Source organism: Coregonus clupeaformis, chromosome 14, assembly GCF_020615455.1.
Source record: "Coregonus clupeaformis isolate EN_2021a chromosome 14, ASM2061545v1, whole genome shotgun sequence".
NCBI lineage: Eukaryota > Metazoa > Chordata > Actinopteri > Salmoniformes > Salmonidae > Coregonus > Coregonus clupeaformis.
The window spans coordinates 25,314,188-25,336,734 of NC_059205.1; the positions used below are offsets into that span (position 1 = coordinate 25,314,188).

The 22,547-nt window shown below is 44.2% G+C and overlaps 1 protein-coding gene across 3 annotated transcripts in view; it reads right to left on the bottom strand.

Annotated features, from left to right (window-relative positions):
- Nucleotides 1–593: 593 nt before the first annotated feature.
- LOC121581258 (cadherin EGF LAG seven-pass G-type receptor 1-like) overlaps nucleotides 594–22,547 on the bottom strand; it is a 133,167-nt gene continuing 111,213 nt past the window's right edge. Inside the window, exons 16-37 of one of the 3 annotated variants that reach the window (XM_045224758.1) lie at nucleotides 22,034–22,154; nucleotides 21,549–21,732; nucleotides 20,593–20,694; nucleotides 19,630–19,724; nucleotides 17,404–17,613; nucleotides 14,172–14,355; nucleotides 13,828–13,977; nucleotides 12,462–12,648; nucleotides 11,648–11,815; nucleotides 11,330–11,456; nucleotides 10,831–11,031; nucleotides 7,354–7,528; nucleotides 6,287–6,399; nucleotides 5,744–5,823; nucleotides 5,317–5,443; nucleotides 4,813–4,938; nucleotides 4,572–4,666; nucleotides 3,567–3,673; nucleotides 3,227–3,391; nucleotides 2,667–2,939; nucleotides 2,146–2,455; nucleotides 594–1,634 (exon numbers count right to left, since the gene is read on the bottom strand). In XM_045224758.1, coding sequence (XP_045080693.1) covers nucleotides 1,607–1,634; nucleotides 2,146–2,455; nucleotides 2,667–2,939; nucleotides 3,227–3,391; nucleotides 3,567–3,673; nucleotides 4,572–4,666; nucleotides 4,813–4,938; nucleotides 5,317–5,443; nucleotides 5,744–5,823; nucleotides 6,287–6,399; nucleotides 7,354–7,528; nucleotides 10,831–11,031; nucleotides 11,330–11,456; nucleotides 11,648–11,815; nucleotides 12,462–12,648; nucleotides 13,828–13,977; nucleotides 14,172–14,355; nucleotides 17,404–17,613; nucleotides 19,630–19,724; nucleotides 20,593–20,694; nucleotides 21,549–21,732; nucleotides 22,034–22,154 — 3,328 coding nt within the window. In that variant the 3' untranslated portion in view covers nucleotides 594–1,606. Of the gene's footprint in view, nucleotides 1,668–2,145; nucleotides 2,456–2,666; nucleotides 2,940–3,226; nucleotides 3,392–3,566; nucleotides 3,674–4,529; nucleotides 4,667–4,812; nucleotides 4,939–5,316; nucleotides 5,444–5,743; nucleotides 5,824–6,286; nucleotides 6,400–7,353; nucleotides 7,529–10,830; nucleotides 11,032–11,329; nucleotides 11,457–11,647; nucleotides 11,816–12,461; nucleotides 12,649–13,827; nucleotides 13,978–14,171; nucleotides 14,356–17,403; nucleotides 17,614–19,629; nucleotides 19,725–20,592; nucleotides 20,695–21,548; nucleotides 21,733–22,033; nucleotides 22,155–22,547 lie in introns of all 3 variants that reach the window. The other 2 variants (XM_041896765.2, XM_045224757.1) reach the window with 2 other exon arrangements.

Genomic DNA, 22,547 nt, shown 5'->3' on the forward strand with positions numbered 1-22,547 from the left:
CTGCCTCAGGACCTGGACGACTTGCCTTAATAGAAGGAACCATGAATTCTGCTCTGTATCAGAGAATTCTACAGGAGAATGTCAGACCATCCGTCTGTGAGCTGAAGCTGAAGCGCAGCTGGGTCATGCAGCAAGACAATGATCCAAAACACACAATCAAGTCTACATGAAAATTGCTAAAAAGCAACAAATTGGAAGTTTTGGAATGGCCTAGTCAAAGTCCAGACCTAATCCCAATTGAGATGTTGTGGCAGGATTTGAAACTAGCAGTTCATGCTTGAAAACCCACACGTCACTGAGTTAAAGCAGTTCTACATGGAAGAGTGGGCCAAAATTCCTCCATAGCGACGTGAGAGACTGATCAACAACTACAGGAAGCATTTGGTTGGAGTCATTGCAGCTAAAGGTGGCACAACCAGTTATTGAGTGTAAGGGGGCAATTACTTTTTCACACAGGGGAATTGGGTGTTGCATAACTTTGTTTATGAAATAAATAAAATAAATATGTAATTGTTGTGTTATTTGTTCACTTATGTTCCCTTTATCTAATATTAGGTTTTGGTTGAAGATCTGATAACATTCAGTATCACAAATATGCAAAAGTAGAGAAAATTAGAAAGGGGGCAAATACTTTTTCATAGCACTGTATATGTACTGCAGTGGTTCTTTACCTACTTTGGTAAGCAGAATAATGGGTATGTACTGCTGACCTGTGTTCAAATGTTTTCTTTCAAATACTCCCCAAAATTTGGGGTGCATACCTGGAGTGCCAGATTGGCATAGTTTGCAGAGTGATAATGTTTGCTAGTCTGAGCCACAGAAGAACATGTCCTATAATTTCTCCACAATCAGAAAGGATTTCTAGAATTGTTGTTTTTACAAAAGCATTTTCTTTTCAATTTACAAATATGTATTTTTGTCTCTCATCCACGATGACAGTTCAAATACAAAATATAGAATTTTTTGAAATATCTACATATTAATAAAAGCATTGGGTGAAAGGCAGTGCTCCTCTTTCTATGAGTAGCTTGGAGGAACAGGGCACTTGGTAAGTCACTGAGTTTCTCCTGAACTTCCTGTACGCCTCCTGTAGGCCTCCACAACTCTGACTGTACCGGCACACAGTGGTCATACATCCATACATCCGTATATGTATCAGTCCTGAGGCTCTTAAGAGTCTTTGATCGACCAATGTGAGTCACTCATTCTGGGGGATGTAGTCTTTCTTCACCTCTTCTTCTAGTGGTTTGGCACAGGAGGTTCCATTAGTCCAGTAGGTAGGACCCCCTCCTTTACTTGGTTTAGTCTGACACATACATTCCCTTTTCTTGTCTTTAGTTTAGTCTGGCAGGCGTGGCTCTGCAGTAATACTACTCTCCTTAGGAGCTGAAGAGGGTGAGAGGTCAAGGGTGAGAGGTGAGGGACGAGAGGTCACTTCTCCATTGCACATGGGCATGATACCTTCTCTCTTTTTCTTTATACCTATCCTTTTCTCCTTTACTCTCTTGTTTTCTCCTCTCTTTTCCTTTCATTGTCCTTTCTTCTCTTGTTCCTTTCTTCTCCTCCTCCTCTCCTCTACTCCAGTGAGAGGTCATCTTTTCTCCTCTCATAAGGGCAGAGAGACTCTGGTTTTCCTGCTGGGTCAGATTGAAGTTTCATTACTGCCGCTGTTCCGGGAGAGAGAAAGGGATGGAGGGAAGGATAGAGGGAGGGGAGGATAGAGGGAGGGGAGGGAAGGATATAGGGAGATGAGGAGGGGAGACATGCTGGGTTAGATGTGTGCAGGTAGGGATGCAGGCTAACATCACTAGACAGTGTACAACCAAGTGCAGCATTCATATGTGGGATGGGAACTTTCATTCATACAGTACACATAGACATGTGCAACAGCGAAATATGTCCTCCTTATGTGATAACTTCACCTAATACATGCAGGTCAGCATCAATAGTCTCCATGGTCAACAGATGCATGTCATTAAACTGTCTATAATGCAATCTGACATAAAAAATAATCCACTCATTCACTATTTAGGCTAAAAGGAATCATACATCACTTCATGCTGAGTTGCACTACATTCTCTGCTCTATTGAAAAACACCACACACAAGAATGACACTATGACATCATCATCACGCGACTACCCACTCGGAGTCTGATTCGTTGCCTCCGTTGGTCGTCATCGCCGTCATGCTCATATCCACGCCCCCATTCTGTGGTAATTGTGGCCGTGGGGCGATCGGCGGCTTGATGATTACGCTGTTGCTGTTGCCCACAGATACGGGGCGCACCCCGTCGTTGGAGGCCACGGAGGGGGTCTTGGATGGAGGGATGATGGGGGGAGGGATGGAGGAGGAGATGGTGGGAGGGTTGTAGTCACTCAGCTTCTCTCTCAGTCGGTTCTTCATGTTCTTGTCGGTCAAGGGAGGAGGGTACGTGATCTTGTTCTTCAGGATGCCTGAGATGGGAAGAATACAGAATCTTTAGATTTGTTTTAGGTGTAATAACAAAACTTGTACAAATGGATAAAGACAGGGCCAATATATTGTATGCTTGGATGAATGATTGAATGAACAAACAAACGAGTGAGTGAATGAACAAACAAACAAACACACAAACCAACCAACAAAAAATAAAAAAATAAAATAAGGAATGTCTACATCTCTCACCCTTCTTCGGCTCAGGCTGGTGGGTGCTGGGAGGCCCATTGGAAGGTCCATTGGAGGGTAGACTGGGAGGTCCGTTCTCCCTTGTTGGGGTCTCCCTGTCCTGGGGTGTCTCTCCTCTCTCTCCTACATGGTTGAGTTTGTTCTCCTGGTGCAGCTCCACGTTCACCTTGGTCTCCACCCTCAGCCGTTCTGCACCCCCAGGATCCTCGCTGTCACTGGCTGTCGTCGCCTCCTTGGGCCAGTAAGGCTTCACGTGATTGGACACTGCTTCCACTAGGGTCAGAGGAAGAAGAAATATGAGCCAATCAGTACTTTGGTTGTAGGTAGTACTACCATACCACAGTAAATAAAAAATATGTCTGCAGGTATAATGCACTATAATCCAGTTATAATGTATTCTAAAGACTTATGTCATCTTATCAGTGAGTCATTAAGAATGAATAAAAAGCTAAATGAGAGAAACTGCAGTGCTTTCTGAGCAGTGAGACCATGGATGTTTTGGGTAACTGATAGGTACCCGTTAGGGTGAGGGGTGTTTTGGTTTAGAAATGGATGGCTACCTTTGGGTGCGACGCTGGGCCCTTTGGGTGTGCTGTGTAGAGGCTGTCTCTCATTGTTCCACTTGGGCTTGATGTCCATGTCATCATCTTCGCTGTCAGAAGAGTGAGACGAGGCATAGGACGAGCTGTGTTCATCTACAGACAACTCACTGTCCGAGTCCGAGTCTGAGAGAGAGAAAGAGAGAGAGGGAGACCAAAAGACAAAAAGAGAGAAAGAGCAACACATGAATACATTACACAGACACACAGCTCACTGCTGTGAAGACCACACACCATCTCCATCTACTCTTACAAAAAGGACAGTTTGATGGAGTTTGAATCAGATCATGATATGGCTTACCGTCTCCTCCTTTAGTGCCGTTCCTGTGGAACAGAGATCCGTCCAGGTCAGTGTGTCCTGCTTTAGCTGTCCCCGACGACACACTGGGCTTCTGACCAGAGTCACCCCTACATCAGAGAGAAGGCCAAACACAGGTTAGTTACACAGCTAGGTGTAATCACATTGCAGCCTTTGAACTTACTATAGAGCTGCAGAAGAACTGATGACAAACTTCACCTGGGCAATGGATGAAGTGGAATTTCCCCCCATTTTGTCTCTTTTCCCTGAACATAATGTAAGAGTAATAACTTTTCCAAACTCTTATAGATTTAGACATTAGCCAGAGGGCCTACAGCAATACTGTACTGTAGCTAACCTGTCTGATGCTTTCTGATCTAAGAGTTAGGCTTGCTGGGGCTGGAGCCTAACCAACAAAGGCCAGCTGTGTGTGTCTGAAATATTCTACCAGGTACTGTATATGCCTCCCCCTCCAGCCAGACACTCCCCACCCACTGAGCTTAGCCCTTGTTGACCTGTGTATGTGTGTGTGTGTGTGCTTGTGTGTGTGTGTGTGTCGTCTCTTTTTGTATGCTTGCGTGTTTGACAAACTGCTGTGTTATGCTGAGCCATGCTTTGCCTGCATGCGCGTGAAATCATATTCAGAAAGGTAGAAAAACTGTCACAAAACCACAGAGAGAGAGAGCAAGAGAGAGAGAGAGCGAGAGAGCGAGAGAGAGAGAGCGAGAGAGCGAGAGAGAGAGAGAGAGAGAGAGAGAGAGAGAGAGGGCTCAGAGATGCTGTGGAGGGGGGCTGCTACAAGGGTTAGTGTGGTTGAGCTAGTCACGCAGAGTGAGAGAGAGCGAGAGAGAGAGAGAGAGATGGCTCAGAGATCAAAAGAGTAACAGAGAAAAAAAGAGAGATCCAGACTGAGAAAGGACAGACAGTTTTGCCATTGCCATAGCCATGCGGCAGCCACAGTGTTACCTGAGTGTGTAAGCGAGGTAGCTGCTGTGGCTTTTGGCTGACCTGACGGTACTCTCCAGGGAAACAGTGGACTCCCCAATGGCTGACCTGTACAGAGGACCGTCCTCAGTGTACGTGGTGTTACAGTTCAGAGACCGCTGGAGGGAGGGGGGATTGGTTGGAAGGAGGGTGGGAGAGAGGGGGGTGGAGGGGGGGGTGGAGAAAGAAACCAGTCAGTACTAGACAGTAAAGATATCTGTTTATCTCCTTATGTGTGTGTGTGTTTATCCGTGTGTATACTTACAGTGAGTAGAGATGCTCTGGTAGTGCTGGACTCATCCGGTAAAGCCCTCTTCCCAGTAAAGACATTCTTCAGATTCTTCCTCACTTCTTTATTAAAGATCACATGGAAGAAGAAGATGATGATGCCCTATAAGGAGACGGAGAGAGAGGGTCAGTGAAAGCCTTTACAAAATCCATTCTCTTCAATGATATTAGGCCAGGGCCTGCATTCATAAATTGTCTCAGAGTAGAGTGCTGATCTAGGATCAGGTTCCCCCTGGCAATGTAATCTTATTCAATATTATCTAAAAGGCAAAACTGATCGTAGATCAGTACGCCTACTCTGAGACGCTTTATGAATGCAGGCCCTGGCCTAATATCAGTGAAAATAATGGATTTTGTCACGGCTGGTGATCACTGGTGTACAGTAAGGCTGAGTTTTAGCTTCTAGAGTCTAGTGAATGATAGTTGACTGTACAGCCTGACCCGTGACCTTTAACCCTGAGCCCTGTCCCTGACCCCTCACCTGCAGACAACTGAAGATGGCGAACAGGTAGTGAAAGGTCATGACATCACTGTTGACGGCCATGAGGCCCAACAGCCAGGTGGCGCTGATGAGCAATAGGAGCATGAAGGCCATCCTCAGAGCAGGACTATGTAGGGGGAGGGAGGTAGACGGAGAGACACAGATTATAACACACACAATCACACAGTCACCCGCATGTATGCACACACACAACATAACACACACATGCACACACTCATACATACACGCATGGACGCACACCCACACAGTCGCGCATCCACAGACACACATGTAAGTCCTAGTAATAGATGGTTAATGTAACATAGGCGTAGCTCCACAATAGAATGTAGAGAATGGCCTTTGATATCCTTAATCTCAAGTGTGTGTGCGTGCGTGCGTATGTGCCTGCGTGTGTAATAATACTTACATGGCTCCAGACTTCTCGAAGGACCTCTGCCTGCGTCCACAGGATGCCTTAGCTGCCAGTACAAAGATGACGATATTGACCTGAGAGAGAGGAGAGAGACAGAGACAAGCATTAGTACCATGGCAGACAACATGATAAATTAACTTACAGTCAACTACAGATACACTCAAGACCTCTAATTGCAAATCACTCACTAACACAGGCATGGCATTTGCTAAGGAATTAGAGAGAGAGAGAGAGAGAGAGAGAGAGAGAGAGAGAGAGAGAGAGAGAGAGAGAGAGAGAGAGAGAGACAAAGAGAGAGAGAGACAGAGAAAGAGAGAGCGGAGAGAGAGAGAGAGAGAGAGAGAGAGAGAGAGAGAGAGAGAGAGAGAGAGAGCAAAGGAAGGACAAAAAGAAAAGAAAAGGGCAAGGAGAGAAGAACGAGCAGAGAAAGAAAGAAAGAAAGAGAAGAATGTAACATTGAAAATAATCATGTAAAAGTAAGTATTAATCTATCGCTATTAGAGGTTAAAAAAGGCACCATTTATCTCAGGCACTCACCAGGACGACTACAGAGATGGGTCCTGCGAAGCTCCAGATGAGAGTGTCGTGGACAGAGAGCCAGCAGAAGTCTGGGTTCCCATAGCCCTGAGGGTCAAGACCCACTGCCAGACCTGAGGAGGGGAGAACCAGAGAAACATATCAAGACTGTGTTAGCTGTAGGCCTACTGTAAAGTATGAGCATCACCTGTACTGGGCCAATAATACATTCACACCTATTAGAAACCCCACTAAACAACAATGTAAGTAGATGCATCAGGCTATTATTGATGGGAGAAGAGAATAGCAGAGAAAGGCTAGAAAGCCTGTGCATGGTTCATCCACAGATGATGTTGCAGGTCAAGCAAAGCATGTCGGAACAGCGTCTACCGTGTGCAGGCTTTCTTTCTTTATTCAAATCCATAGATATACACAGAGGCTTCATAAAACACCTCACTCTAGTGCACAACGGTGTAAGCTGATCTACACTGGTATTATCCATGAGAGAAGAGAGGAGCTGGGCTGGGTTAGGGACTTATTCTCTCCCCAGGCTTTGTGCGTTTGCCAGGGTGGAAGGTGATACCATTATGGGCCGACTGGCATCAGCAGACACAGGTCTAATCACCTACAGGAAGTCTTCAGGACAGGAGATGATATATAGCACTAGAGACTACTACTGGACAGAGACTTCAGGATGTCTCTCTCTCCCTCTCTCTTTCCACCGCTTCCTCTCTTCTGCTCGCTTCTCCTCTCTCTCCTGCTTCCTCTCTCTCTCTGCTCTCTCCCTCATATTATCTGGCTTTTCCTACTGCTCTCTTCCTCTCTCTCTCCCTCTCTCTCTCTCTTTCTCCCTCTCTCTCCACCAGGTTTCCCACAGGGATCAAAGGTTCCTCAAGGAGAGACAGGCGAGTCGGTGTACGGCAGGAGACAGACAAGATGGCTTCTGACTCGTAGGTGTGACTAGGTTTGTTTACCTGGGATTGGGGTGACTGAGTTTAAGTGTGTGTGTGTGTGAGTGCGTGAGTGCCCATCCGTCTGTCCGCGTGTGCATCTGTGTGTGCATTCGTTATGTGTGTGTGTTTCCTCACCTGTGATGATTGCAGGTATGCCCCAGCCCATGGCGTAGTAGAATCTCATTTGACCGTGGTTGATGTTCCTGACCTCCGTCAGCATGCGGTAGATGTGGAGGCCCTCCACAAACATCCAGGCAAACGTACACATGTAGAAGTAGTGGAGCAAGATGGCGATCACCGTACACACAAACTACAGACAGAGAGTCACAGAGGGACAAGGTTAGAGATCACGAGGGACATCCATTTCAATCACATTGAGAACCATTAATCCAAGTTCCAAGTTCCATTCTTCAGCACTGGTCACACTACACTGAGGGTACAAAACATTAAGAACACCTTCCTAATAGAGTTTACACTAGTAAAACTAAATGCATGCTTTTCAATCGAACGCTGCTGGCACCCGCCCACCCGACTAGAATCACCACTCTCGACGGGTCTGACCTAGAGTATGTGGACAACTACAAATACCTAGGTGTCTGGTTAGACTGTAAACTCAACTTCCAGACTCACATAAAGAATCTCCAATCCAAAGTTAAATCTAGAATCGGCTTCCTATTTCGCAATAAAGCCTCCTTCACTCATGCTGCCAAACATGCCCTCGTAAAACTGACTATCCTACCGATCCTTGACTTCGGCGATGTAATTTACAAAATAGCCTCCAACACTCTACTCAGCAAATTGGATGTAGTCTATCACAGTGCCATCCGTTTTGTCTCCAAAGCCCCATACACTACCCACCACTGTGACCTGTACGCTCTTGTTGGCTGGTCCTCACTACATGTTCGTCGTCAAACCCACTGGCTCCAGGCCATCTATAAATCACTGCTAGGTAAATCCCCGCCTTATCTTAGCTCATTGGTCACCATAGCAGCACCCACCCGTAGTCTGCGCTCCAGCAGGTATATCTCACTGGTCATTCCCAAAGCCAACACCTCCTTTGGCCGCCATTCCTTCCAGTTCTCTGCTGCCAATGACTGGAACGAATTGCAAAAATCTCTGAAGCTGGAGACTCTTATCTCCCTCAATAACTTTAAGCATCAGTTGTCAGAGCACCTTACCGATCACTGCACCTGTACACAGCCCATCCGAAATTAGCCCACCCAACTACCTCATCCCTATATTGTTATTTATTTTGCTCTTTTGCACCCCAGTATCTCTATTTGCACATAATCTCTTGCACATCTAGCATTCCAGTGTTAATACTATTGTAATTATTCTGCACTATAGCCTATTTATTGCCTTACCTCCATAACTTGCTACATTTGCACACACTGTATATATATTTTCTGTTGTATTTCTGACTTTATGTTATTTTTTTACCCCATATGTAACTCTGTTGTTTTTATTGCACTACTTTGCTTTATCTTGGCCAGGTCGCAGTTGTAAATGAGAACCTGTTCTCAACTGGCTTACCTGGTTAAATAAAGGTGAAATAAAAAAATAAAAAAATGTCTTGCCCATTCACTCTCTGAATGGCACACATACACAATCCATGTCTCAAGGCTTAAAAATCCTTCTTTAACCTGTCTCCTCCCCTTCATCTACACTGATTGAAGTGGATTTAACAAGTGACATCAATAAGGGATCATAGCTTTCACCTGGATTCACCTGGTCAGTCTATGTCATGGAAAGAGCAGGTGTTCTTAATGTTTTGTACACTCAGTGTATAGCCCTGAGTGTGTCTCTCTCCCTCCCTCCATCTCGCTCTACTTTTCTTTATCTCCCTCCATCCCTTGTTCCATGCAGTGTTCTTGGGAATCCCCCAGCAGGTAGGGGAGGGAGAGGACTAGAGCTAGATCCCAGTCTACAGAACAGAAGGGCATCAATCTAACAGGGCTGTGACTGACAACAGCATTCCACAGCACTGACACACACACACACACACGGCTAGGCTTCTAACTTCAGAATAAGAAAAGCACTTGGAAAAACAGAGGGTGAGTCAGTGAGTAAGTGTCGATCATTACTACTGTTGTAACAGAACAGCAAGAAGAGGACTGCCTTCTAGGGAGTTTTTCCTAGCCAATGTGCTTTTGCCTCTGCATTGCTTGCTCTTTGAGGTTTTAAGCTGGGTATCTGTAAAGCTTCTGATATAAAATACGTTGATTTGAATTTGATTTGAACAGTAACAGTCTATGGAGACAGACTCAGACCTGAGGCTCAAACAGTTAGGCACCAGTAACAGCATGTCTCTATTATCACAGGCCTTGAGGGACAGCAGGCCTATTAGTGTGTCTGTGTGTGTGTGTGTGTGTGTGTGTGTGTGTGTGTGTGTGTTGTGCAATACATTTCAGAGTAAATTGCATCAATGTACTTACTTTTATGTCAAAATACACTATTAGATTACTTGCTTATAGGCAAACCTTTATACTGCACTTACAAGGTAAAGGAATCACATGCTATGTGAATACACAGTATCGGACATCTCAGAGTGTCTTAAATAGGGAATGTATTTTTAGACAACAGAGAAATGGTTAGTCTCATCCAGTACAGTAAATTCCTGCTCTAACACTATTAGTGAAGCATCAGATGTATAATCTAGAAAAATCTAGCAGACAAAGACAACCTCTCAGGTAGGATCGATCCCTCTAAGCTCCTGTCAGCACCAGTACCTGAATGGCTCCAGGCAAACCAATAGCAGCAATTTACCAGAAACCGCTAACTGGAGTGAACCTGAAACACAAATCCCTGCTTTATCCCTTATCCTACCTGAAAATACACCACGCTACAGGAATAGGAAAAATACTGTATATGTTGGGGAGGAGTGTGTATGTGGGGGGACTGGGGAGGTGTGTTTGTGTGTGTGTGTATAATGTACGTGGGTTGTTTGTGTGTTTTAAACATTGCAATATGATTTTCAACAAAAATAGAAACCTGTGCAGGCAGACACAAAGACTTTCCATAGTGTTGTAGAGCATGACTCTTTTCTCAGCTCAACAACAATGATGAATTCCCATAACGCCAGGGAGAAAATGGCTGCAGGGCTGTATTCCTGGGGTTATCCCAGGTGATCCCTTCAATTTGTAAACAAAATGTGGAGACTCCATAATCAACATAATTTACAGAAGTGATATTTAAATAATTAAATGTAACCTGTGCTCTAAGCAGAGAGAACAGAGGCACTAGTGTACTTCTAACACTTAAGCTTAAGAATCAGGAGTGCTACCAAACAACCAAGATATTTTTTCATTCATATCCAGATAGTCACAAATACTAAACATTCCAAACTATCCCTGCTAAAGCATGGTCAATGTCATTTTCAGGAGTTTATAGGTCAGGGTTTCTTAATTTTCAGTCACTGGGTTTTCAGTCTTGTTGATGGGTCAGAGGTTAAAGTTCAGGGGTTAGAGGTCAGGGTCATGGTCATGGTTAGAGGTCACGATTAGGCTTCCTTAGTTCAGTTTATCTATTTGTCTGGTGGATTCGTCAGGGTTAGAGTCATAGAAGTCAGGGTCAGAGTAAGAGGTCAGGGTTCATAGGTTAAATGTTTCTCACTGGGTTGTCAGTCTGGTTGATGCCGATGAGGAAGACGAGCTCGGAGAAGAAGAGTGCCGCCACCAGGTTCCTGTGGATGCTGTGGAGGTTAGAGCGTAGCTTCCTGAGTAGAGCCAGCAGGATGAAGGTGAGGAGCAGGGCCACCAGGGAGGCTGACACCGTGGTGTAGGTCACAATCTTTAGGGGTAACACGTCACCATGCTGGGGGGAGGGCAGGGAGAGGGAGGGGGGAGCAAGAGAGGAGAAAGGGGGAGAGGGGTAAGAAAGAGAGAGAGAGAGAGAGTGGGGAAAGAGAGAGGAGGGAGAGATATGTATTACATTATTGTATAACTAGCTCAAATAAAGATCATAATCATACTTGGTAGCAGCAAACAGTGAGAGGACCTTAACTATCCCCCCACCCACACACACACACACTACTGCTGTAGTGTAGCCTGCCCATAGCAATATAATTACAACTCTATTTAGAGCTATGTACAGTATATGTCTTTGAGCCTACCTCTCTCTTGGAGATGTCCATGAGCACAGCGAAGCTGGTCATGTGGTTACACTGACAGCTGATGTGTGTGTTGTTCCTGTGCAGTAGCTCACATCCTTTAGACGACCAGCCTCCCGTACCACCAATCCTACACACACACACACACACACACACACACACACACACAGAGGAAAGAGAATAAATACCATGTAAAGAGTGTGTGCGTGCGTGCATGTGTGTGTGTGTGTGTGTGTGTGTGTGTAGTACTCACTAACTGTAAGTCGCTCTGGATAAGAGCGTCTGCTAAATTACTAAAATGTCAAATGTAAATGTACTCACGCGATGGAGTGATTCCAGAACACACACACAGGTTTGGTCCTCTCTTCTGTCTCCAGTAGTGTGTACTCCAGTGTGATGGGGGGGTCAAGGGGAGAGGGGAGGGGAGAACCCTCGCTGTACACCAACGTGCTCACTATGGGGGTGTTGATCACTGGACGGTTGGGCAGCCTGTTCACACACACACACACACAACACATATACATATGAGCAAGGATGAATGGACACACTCATTTTGATAACTTTTGAAGTAATGTTTACGCATGTGTGACCGCACGCACTCAAGCAAACACTCCTTTTAGGGAGTTCCAAAATATACATTCTCTGCTGGTTGTGGTCGCTTGGCAACCAGACAAATTGTGCTTTCTGAGCCCTTCTAGTACCAGCGCAGCAGCTATCATATACAAACACGGGGCTAAATATTATGACATACCAACCAAACTGTTCCACATTTAACTCTGCCTTATATGTGTATGTTTCATTTGTAAATGATTTGTTTTAATCATATATAGAGTTTTGAGTGGTCCAAATGTATACAGTGAAAGATTCTGACTGCATGGCAATGACATGTGAGAAAAACACCCACAGTATGCCAGGGTAATAACCGGACCTAAAGTAAACAATGGTTTGTGCCAACGCAAATACAGTTGCCATATCTATTGCCACGCTTGAGTAATTTATGACATATGTTATGTCTTTATTATGATGGCTAGATTAGCTACATAGAAATTGATAAAGGCAGTGTCTGGTTATGTCAGATTTTATGAAAGATTGAAGTAAAGTGTAGTAAAATGTAGTAAAGCATTGCCCTGGTTACCTGAGGCTCCTACGGTCCGGGTCGTATCGCTCAGGGAGGAGCTGACCCAACGACCTGAACACTATCACCACGGCAACAGGCAGGGGGGCAGCGGGCTCGACATGGCGGCGTCTCTTATTGGATAGGGTGTGATCCTCTTCAGGGGCGTCGGTCTGAGAGGGCTCGACGCTGGGGCTAGGCTCGACTACTAGAGAGTGAGAGTGAGAGTAAGAGTGAGAGAGAGAGAGAGAGAGTGAGAGAGTTAGAACACCTATTTAAGTCCTTACTACATGCATGAAACACAGATAAATTATATAAAGAATAATAGTGAAAAGCTTTGGAGCACCTTAAATAAAATTTTGGGCAAAAAGGCGAACTGGGCTCCACCATTCATTGAATCAGCTGGCTCATTCATCACAAAACCCACTGATATTGCCAACTACTTTAATGTTTTTTTCATTGGCAAGATTAGCAAGCTTAGGCATGACATGCCTACAACTAATTCTGAACCTACACATCCATGCATAACTGACCAAATTATTAAAGACAAGCATTGTAATTTTGAATTCCGTAAAGTGAGTGTGGAAGAGGTGAAACAATTATTGTTGTCTATCTCTCCTGGCTCAAAGTAGAGGAAAGATTGACTTCATCACTACTTGAATTTGTGAGAAGTATTGACATGTTGAATGCACCAAGCTGTCTGTTTAAACTACTAGCACACACTCAGACACCCATGCATACCCCACAAGACATGCCACCAGAGGTCTCTTCACAGTCCCCAAGTCCAGAACAGACTATGGGAGGTGCACAGTACTACATAGAGCCATGACTACATGGAACTCTATTCCACATCAAGTAACCCATGCAAGCAGTAAAATACAGATGAAAAAAACGGATAAAAATACACCTTATGGAACAGCGGGGACTGTGAAGAGACACACACACAGGCACAGACACACACATACACACGCATGATAACATACACACACGTACACCTGGATTTTGTGTTGTAGATATGTGGTAGTAGAGTAGTGACCTGAGGGCACACACTTAATGTGTTGTGAAATCTGTTGTGAAATGTAATGTAATGTTTTTCTTATTGTATATAACTGCCTTAATTTTGCTGGACACCAGGAAGAGTAGTTGCTGCCTTGGCAGCAGCTAATGGGGATCCTTAATAAATACGATTACAAATCATGGCTGATTAATTTTGAGTCTTGGTAAGAGACTGGGTTACATGACTGCTTAAGCTTGACTACAAGCATTGGATCTGTTTAATTGGTAGGTCACCAACAAATCCCAAAGGTTTTGATGGATTACAGCCCAAAAGAGTTTGTACAGTTTGCAGTATTCCAAGTCCAGTGGTAGGGTGAGCAGACAACTGTACCTTTGTTGGGGACCTCCTGGGGCCTAGTGTTGAACTGTGGGAAATGGACAGAGGACGTGAGATCTTTGGGGTAGTACTCCTGGATCTCATGGAAGCGAGGGAATGAGGCCTGCTCAGGGACGGACGTGTCCAGGTAATCAACAACAATGACTAAGGAGAGAGAAAGAACTACACATCAAGACCAGCTCATTATCAAATAAGGGTGATATATTATAATTGCACTGAATGGAAGTAAAACTTGACTGCAGTTCACTCAGAGACTAATTCTGTGTTAGGGAGTTAGGAATCTGCTCCTAGACTCTGAAATCTTCTCTTCATTGGTCTGTAAATGTGTCTTCACTCACTCATATTGTCAGTGACGATGGTGAATGGTTTGAGGTAGGTCTTCCTCATGTTCTGTGCCAGGGTGTTGGTGTAATCCTCAAAGTGGCGCAGCAGGTGGGCGGTGCCCCCCTCAGAGCGCTGGATCTGCTCCCAGTGGTCTCTGGTGCCAGGGTCTAGGATGGCACTGCCCGCTCTCACCAGGTTCTGAAAGGTTTACAATACAGAGCAGGATGGTCAGACAGTAAGTCACTACAAGTCGCTTTGAATATGGGGGAATACGGGCAAAGCTCAAACTCTGTCACTCCTGTCTAACTCATTTGAAGTCCTGGTGTAGCAGAAGTTACCTGCTCACGTAGGCCTATATAAGATAAGTGACCTAAAAATTTCACAAACTAAAGAGAAATGCCATAATATAAAGTTAAATAGCTCAGCTTTTTGTAGATTAGAAATGATATTGCAGGTTGATGTTTTTTTTTGGGGGGGTAGATCAGCTTAATATTGCAGATAGATTGTAACTTCCATCAATGTAATTGTCTGCATCACTTTTCTCCAAAGCAACTTACAGTCATGCGTGCATATAGTGAGGGAAAAAAGTATTTGATCCCCTGCTGATTTTGTACGTTTGCCCACTGACAAAGAAAAGATCAGTCAAATTTTAATGGTAGGTTTATTTGAACAGTGAGAGACAGAATAACAACAAAAAAAATCCAGAAAAACGCATGTCAAAAATGTTATAAATTGATTTGCATTTTAATGAGGGAAATAAGTATTTGACCCCCTCTCAATCAGAAAGATTTCTGGCTCCCAGGTGTCTTTTATACAGGTAACGTGCTGAGATTATGAGCACACTCTTAAAGGGAGTGCTCCTAATCTCATCTTGTTACCTGTATAAAAGACACCTGTCCACAGAAGCAATCAATCAATCAGATTCCAAACTCTCCACCATGGCCAAGACCAAAGAGCTCTCCAATGATGTCAGGGACAAGATTGTAGACCTACACAAGGCTGGAATGGGCTACAAGACCATCGCCAAGCAGCTTGGTGAGAAGGTGACAACAGTTGGTGCGATTATTCGCAAATGGAAGAAACACAAAAGATTTGTCAGTCTCCCTCGGCCTGGGGCTTCATGCAAGATCTCACCTTGTGGAGTTGCAATGATCATCAGAACGGTGAGGAATCAGCCCAGAACTACACGGGAGGATCTTGTCAATGATCTCAAGGCAACTGGGACCATAGTCACCAAGAAAACAATTGGTAACACACTATGCCGTGAAGGACTGAAATCCTGCAGCTCAAGAAAGCATATATACCGTGCCGAGAAAGCATATATACCGGGCCGTCTGAAGTTTGCCAATGAACATCTGAATGATTCAGAGGAGAACTGGGTGAAAGTGTTGTGGTCAGATGAGACCAAAATCGAGCTCTTTGGCATCAACTCAACTCGCCGTGTTTGGAGGAGGAGGAATGCTGCCTATGACCCCAAGAACACCATCCCCACCGTCAAACATGGAGATGGAAACATTATGCTTTGGGGGTGTTTTTCTGCTAAAGGGACAGGACAACTTCACCGCATCAAAGGGACAATGGATGGGGCCATGTACCGTCAAATCTTGGGTGAGAACCTCCTTCCCTCAGCCAGGGCATTGAAAATGGGTCGTGGATGGGTATTCCAGCATGACAATGACCCAAAACACACGGCCAAGGCAACAAAGGAGTGGCTCAAGAAGAAGCACATTAAGGTCCTGGAGTGGACTAGCCAGTCTCCAGACCTTAATCCCGTAGAAAATCTGTGGAGGGAGCTGAAGGTTCGAGTTGCCAAACGTCAGCCTCGAAACCTTAATGACTTGGAGAAGATCTGCAAAGAGGAGTGGAACAAAATCCCTCCTGAGATGTGTGCAAACCTAGTGGCCAGCTACAAGAAATGTCTGACCTCTGTGATTGCCAACAGGGGTTTTGCCACCAAGAACTAAGTCATGTTGTGCAGAGGGGTCAAATACTTATTTCCCTCATTAAAATCCAAATCAATTTATAACATTTTTAACATGCGTTTTTCTGGATTTTTTTGTTGTTATTCTGTCTCTCACCGTTCAAATAAACCTACCATTAAAATTATAGACTGATCATGTCTTTGTCAGTGGGCAAATGTACAAAATCAGCAGGGGATCAAATACTTTTTTCCCTCACTGTATATATATATATTTTTTTCCCTCACTGTATCTACATTTTATGGACACAGTCAATTTTACAATAATTACATTTTGTTTGTTCTTTCTCCTGAACTTCTTCTACTCTCAACCTCTTCGATCATTTTCATGATGTCCATCCGGTTTGCTGCTATATGCCATATCTTTCTAACTGTGCTCCTTCACAAAAGCTCCCAACCTACAACCCATACACTTATTATGGAAACAGCGTGCCTACATTATTAGTTATCTTGTTATTAGTTGTTGTTAGTTGTTATTAGTCCCATCCTTCAATTCCATTCAACACCTCCCATCTATCTTTTAACACCATCCATATAGGATTTCTATTTGCCATATATATTTCAACTGTACTGTGATGTCTTACAAAAGTTCTGAACCTTTCTATTCTCATTGTTTCTACAGATTGTGAATTGAAAATAAACATTTTTGCTAATAGTATTATTATGTTATTGATCGATTGACTATGACTTTTCAGATCACTCAGGTTGATGTTTATTGTCACGAGTCTTTCCCTGGAACCAGAACTGAGCGGTTTCCGCTAGATGGGCCAGCTGCAAAGTCAAAATTGTCTATATCGTAAAGATTCATTTAAGGTTAGGGTTAGGCATTAGGGTCAGCAGTGTGGTTAAGGCTATGTTTAAAATCTGATTATTGGACTTTGTAGCTGTGCCAGCTAGTGACCACTCTCCAGAGCTGCCTCCAGTACATTAGTTATCTAAATAAATTCCAACCTGCATTCACATTGGCCAGGTCAGCTTCCCCCTGTTAGTGGAATTGGGAGAAAGCCAGTGGAGGGCAGTATTCCTCCAGTTGTCCCAGTGTAACTGAACCCACCCAGTCGGCTACTCCTGAATAATGCACTGGTAATGCACCTAATGCCCTGCTGTCTGACACAACAGACAAGTAGTGCATGGTCCCTGAGAGAAATACTATGCATACAAAACAAAACTTTAGAAAAATAAGAATATTGCAATTAGCCAGTTTGCAGTCAGCATATTTGCAATGTTGTATTCAAATATTGTTTTTTTGAACAACAACAAACTCTGACCTCGTTGAATTCTGCGTCTCTCGTGGCCGTGAGATCGAAGCCTGTCTGTTGACTCTCGTACTGGAGGACCCTGGTCAGCAGCTGGAAGGCTGTCTTCACATCGTTGCCGTAGTAACTGTCCGTGTGGTTGGTGGCGTTGTGGAGCAGGCGGACGATAGCTTTGGAGCGCTCGCCGTCCATCCTGGACTCGTTACGATGCAGCTCCTCATTCTGGAGGGACGGAGGGGAAGAGAAGGAGGTCAAGGATACAGACAGATACTGGAGACAGTTTCAACTATATTGACTGTCTGTGATAGGTTGGTACTAATAGATGAATCCTAACCAGGGGTGAAAGTAGATCACATTTCTTACCGGTATGGGACACCCAAGCACGCGCACCTATTACTTTCATATATGATCTCTGTGGGCCTAGTAGCCTGGGCCAAGTAAAGATTTGTCATATCACTTTTAACATGCAATACCTTTTAACATGCACCTTTGTAATAAAGCATTCCATGCATCCTCGCATTTGCAGACTTACGTAAGACAACTTACTTTTCCTAATGTGATGATTAGACTGAATAGTCATAATTTAGGCTAATAATATAACTCAATCACTGTTCGCAAAAAATACTGTTCAATGCAGCGTGTAGTGGCTTAGAATAGGCCTAGGATATAAGCTATAGGCCTATCAGATAACATTTCTTGTTGGCCTTTTATAAACACATTTCATGCAATTCTACTACACTTTATATGACTGGTGATATTAACAGAAACTTTTTTAATACGACAAAAATTACAGGGTAGCCTACTTGGCTGACATTGACAAACAGATCAATAAAAACAATGTTGTCAGATCCATATAATCGGCCTACGAAAAGGGGAGACACAAATACAATATGACATCCATCTAACCTGGAGGAGGAAATTATTGTCCAAAAACAAACAAAAGTGGCATTGACGCAATGATAAAGACAGTGAATATGTGTACTCACCGGAGATATGGCCGATGTTCTCGTGCCAATAAGATAGGCTACTGTTCGCTCAATTAAGTTGAGAATTTTGGTAACTAAAAGACAGATTTGAGTCTTTTCATTGTCATCTCTTTACAGCAATAGCCATTTGCTTTCCAAACAGTTTTTCCACGATTGTATTTTTAAATATTATGATATGCCTGGCTGGGTCTCTCTGCTTTTCACTGACAGTCACAACTCAACAATCATCTATTTGGTATTTGCAGTGTGTGCTGCCCAATTGTGGGCCCTTCTGACTGTAGGCCATGTGATTTAAAACAGTCCACCGCTTTACAAAAGAAAATAAGCTAATGATCCTCTGTGGCCAAGTCATGCTTTCTGGTGTAGTGCCAATTTTGAATGATTTTATTTATTTATGTATAGACAGAAGTAAGCTAATTAGGCTTTTTAATTGGCAATTTAATTCAATTTACTTTAAGGAAAGCTTAGCTTCCCCTAGCCTTATGGACACGCCACCTATGACTTTTAATGTAGCATAAACACAACCAGTCATGATGTTTTCATCTGATCACTTAAAAATGGCGCTCCTGTAGGCTACCCGCGCAAGTTCGTCCACTCACAAAATAATTCCAGCATCCAAACCCCTACAGTGCACTGTGCACCCACAATTTGATGAATGGAAAGAGACATCAGTTATAAAACACCTGCATGTATTGTAATGACATTCTGCGATTGTCATTTGGCCTACACTTGTAGCCTGAATTGATGTCCACTGTTATTAACTCGTGCTTTGATCTCGGCCACTCATCTGCCCTGCTCGGTCTCAGCTACTAATTTGTGCATTGTCCTCGCGCGTCTTGAACATTCCTCGCGCGTTTTGAACATTCATCTACGCTTTGGCAAAATACAAGTGTTCTCGTTGAACCACAACAAAATTTGGCAATTCGCACATTTTTCACGCGGCTGACATTCAGTAATGTTAAATAATGGTGTAATAGCCTAAAGTTTTTTTAGGCATTTTGTGTTACTTGTGATAGGCTCACGTTTTACCGGTATGGCGTACCCCCACTATTTAGGCGTACCCCCACTATTTATTTTGCCAGGACGCCATACCGTTTGACTTTCACCCCTGAACTCTAGATTTGCATAAGTGACTCCGAATTTTGTATAATCTTTCAGTGGGAGATTTGCACATCTGTAGTTAGAATAGGTCTCTGTATGAGTGAACTATGGATGCCATAGCCTTGGACTGGATAAGATCGAGCACACCCACCATCTTCATGAGCTGGGAGAAGGAACCTGTGGTACAGTTAAAGAGTTCAGGAGGCAGCCAGCCCTTTTCATCACTGCAGTGGCGGATAGCAGTTCCTACAGTGAGAAAAGAAACAAGTTGAACGATAGCGGTACTTACAGTAAGAAAAGCAAAAACAAAAAGGAGGAGAAGAGGAATATTGGGGTGAGAAATAGTTCAACCGTCTCTTCCTTGCACCAGGTGGCTGCTACACATGGGTGGAAATGGGGAGTTCCTTCAGATAATAAATTAGATAAAAGCACAATCTAAATGCCAGCGTCATTACCATTCATCCCAAACAAGCGTTCAACAGAGAAAAGAGTTTACGGTTAGAACTGACAGAGGACCGTTGGTTGATGTGAGCCAAGCCGAGTCACCCAATAAAAACGGCCCAAGAGAGTCTGGCGGGCAACAAAGGGTTTCCGTGGTGACAAGGGTAACTAAGGGGGTAACTAGGGAGGTTACTGTGGTTTAATGGGAGCAGGTCAGTGATGTTACGTCCTGGCCCTGCCCATATTGTCTCTACTGCTAAGGCTCTATGTGGAGCAGGAGGCCCACCCCACCGCGCACACACACACGGCTCTGCGGTTTTATGAATGTGGCTCCAAGCAGAAGTTGCCAAGTCTTCTTCACAATGCCCAGTGTTTGTCTCTGTCTCCGGCTGCTGCCCTCCAGAGACAGAGTTTCACAAACACCATTGGCCAATGACAAGTCTCAAAAGGCCCTGATAGACCAATGAGAGGGCCTCATTAGTGTGCTGTGTTAATGAGTTCCCTCCACAGAAAGAGGTGTTAGGAACAGCAGAAGGCCTTAAACTAAGGGACTCCACAGTACATAATCTCCATTCTCCACCCATAGCATTTGATATCCGTACGAATTGGGCTGATGAATTATTGTGACTGTTCCTGCTATCATAAGAGCTGTGTAGCGTGCAGAGGAACTCACCGATAGATCCTTTGGGACAGTTCATGGCTGCAGGACGGCCAAACTTGGTCTTGGGCCACCAGATCCCTTGGTCGAAGGCCTTGGGACAGCCCTCGTACACCACTGAGAGATGAGAGGGGACAGATGGCACACAGTTAGAAGTGGTCTTTATAATCCCTAACCACTGACACAGGGTCAGATGTTTTGTGATCCCTCTAATGGTTCTGGTTGGTAGTGAGTTATGTGTAATCTGATCCTAGATCTGTGGTTAGGAACAACTTTTGCCTTGAGCATCAAGGGCTGCCTTGGGCTATATTACACATATCTAACACGCCCAAGAAACACTACCGCTAACAACTCTTACGAGTCTTTCAAAACAGCCAAACAGGCCAGCAATTATATCAATAATCCTACAGAGTGGTTCCACAACGTTAATAAATAATTCACATGATTTCTAATTTAGTAGCCTAATCCTAAACAAAACCAGGTTAAGACTTGTATGTGTGTTGTTATGGCTTTTTAAGTAATGCAGTCTGATCATGTGCTGTATTGTATACATACCCAAGTGCTTATATCCTAAGAAATGACCATGATTGTAACTCTTTGAAGACCTTTTATACAGTAGCCACAAGGTTCAGTTGGAGCACTTAGGTGACAGATATGGTATCTAAAAGAGGGAAGGCCTTGAACCAGACTATAGAGAGGCAGAGGCTCTGTTCAAAACTCTGAAGATGAATCCTTCCTTCCTCCTGTCCTTGGCGTTATAACTGATCTGACATGTCTGGATAAGAGGAATCCTTGCTTTCATGAATCCAAATTGAGTGAGATCAATGATTACATCAAAGAAGGAAGGGCAGAAGAAAGGATGCATTTTCAAAATATTCAAAGAGACAAAATGCCCTCACAGGCTCTCAAGATCACATTTAAGAGTATCAAACATTTGCATGTGCACCATTTCCTTCCATGTGTATACATACCTTCGCAACCGGTGGCGGTGACCTCAGCGAAGGGGTTGTCACAGCGATTACACTGTTGTCCGATGACCCCGGCTTTACAGGGGCACTGTCCGGTGTGGGGGTCACAAGTACGGGAGTGGGCCCCTAGAGGGAAGCACTCACAGGGGTAACAGGTGTCCTCATCCTTGGGCCGGTAGTAGTTATCCTGGGGAGAGAGATGGGGGAAAGTTAGCGATTAGCACCTTCAGCTAACTAAGCCTACAACATAAAGTATTATCTACCAGCCTAGTGTTTTAAGAATGGTTGGTTGATTTGGGACCTATTGGTGAGTTGTGACCAATTCCTACTAGGTTTGTCATAGTTTACAATTGGGGGGCTTCAAGAGGAAACATAGTTAGATTCATCTTAGGGTCACAGAAAATTCAAAAGGCTTAAGGAGAGTCCAAAACACATTTGAGAAACCCTGCATTAGCCTGTGAGAAGAGTACCAGTGATGATCTTCTTACCTTGCAGCGACACTCTCCGCTGGTCTTGTTACAGTCAGGATTGAACCCTTTGCCGATGTCACAGTTGCAGGGGCCACACATGGGGTTCCCCCACCAGCCCCGAGCACACGGCTTCTCAATCCTGACACATCACACAATAACAACACATTTAGTTGAGTTTAGCACATGAATGGAAATGGAATGCTATAACAATATCACTTAACAACAAAAATGCACTCAACTGCATCACGAATCTAGTATAAACTTTATATCCCTTGGTAGAGAGACACAACACAGTGAGTGAGTCAAACACTCGCTCTCCAACACATTAATTTCTCTGAGTTGATGGAGGGGTAAGATAGGGGGTTATAATAGGGGCAGGGTAGTCAGTAGCAGTGCAGGTGGAGACCAAACACCTATGGAGGAGCACTGAAGCATGAGGGAGTCCCACATCCTACCTTAGACAGGAAATGATGTGTGACATTTGGGTCAAAGGTCAGTGGGTAAAGAATTTACATACAATCTACCACCCAGA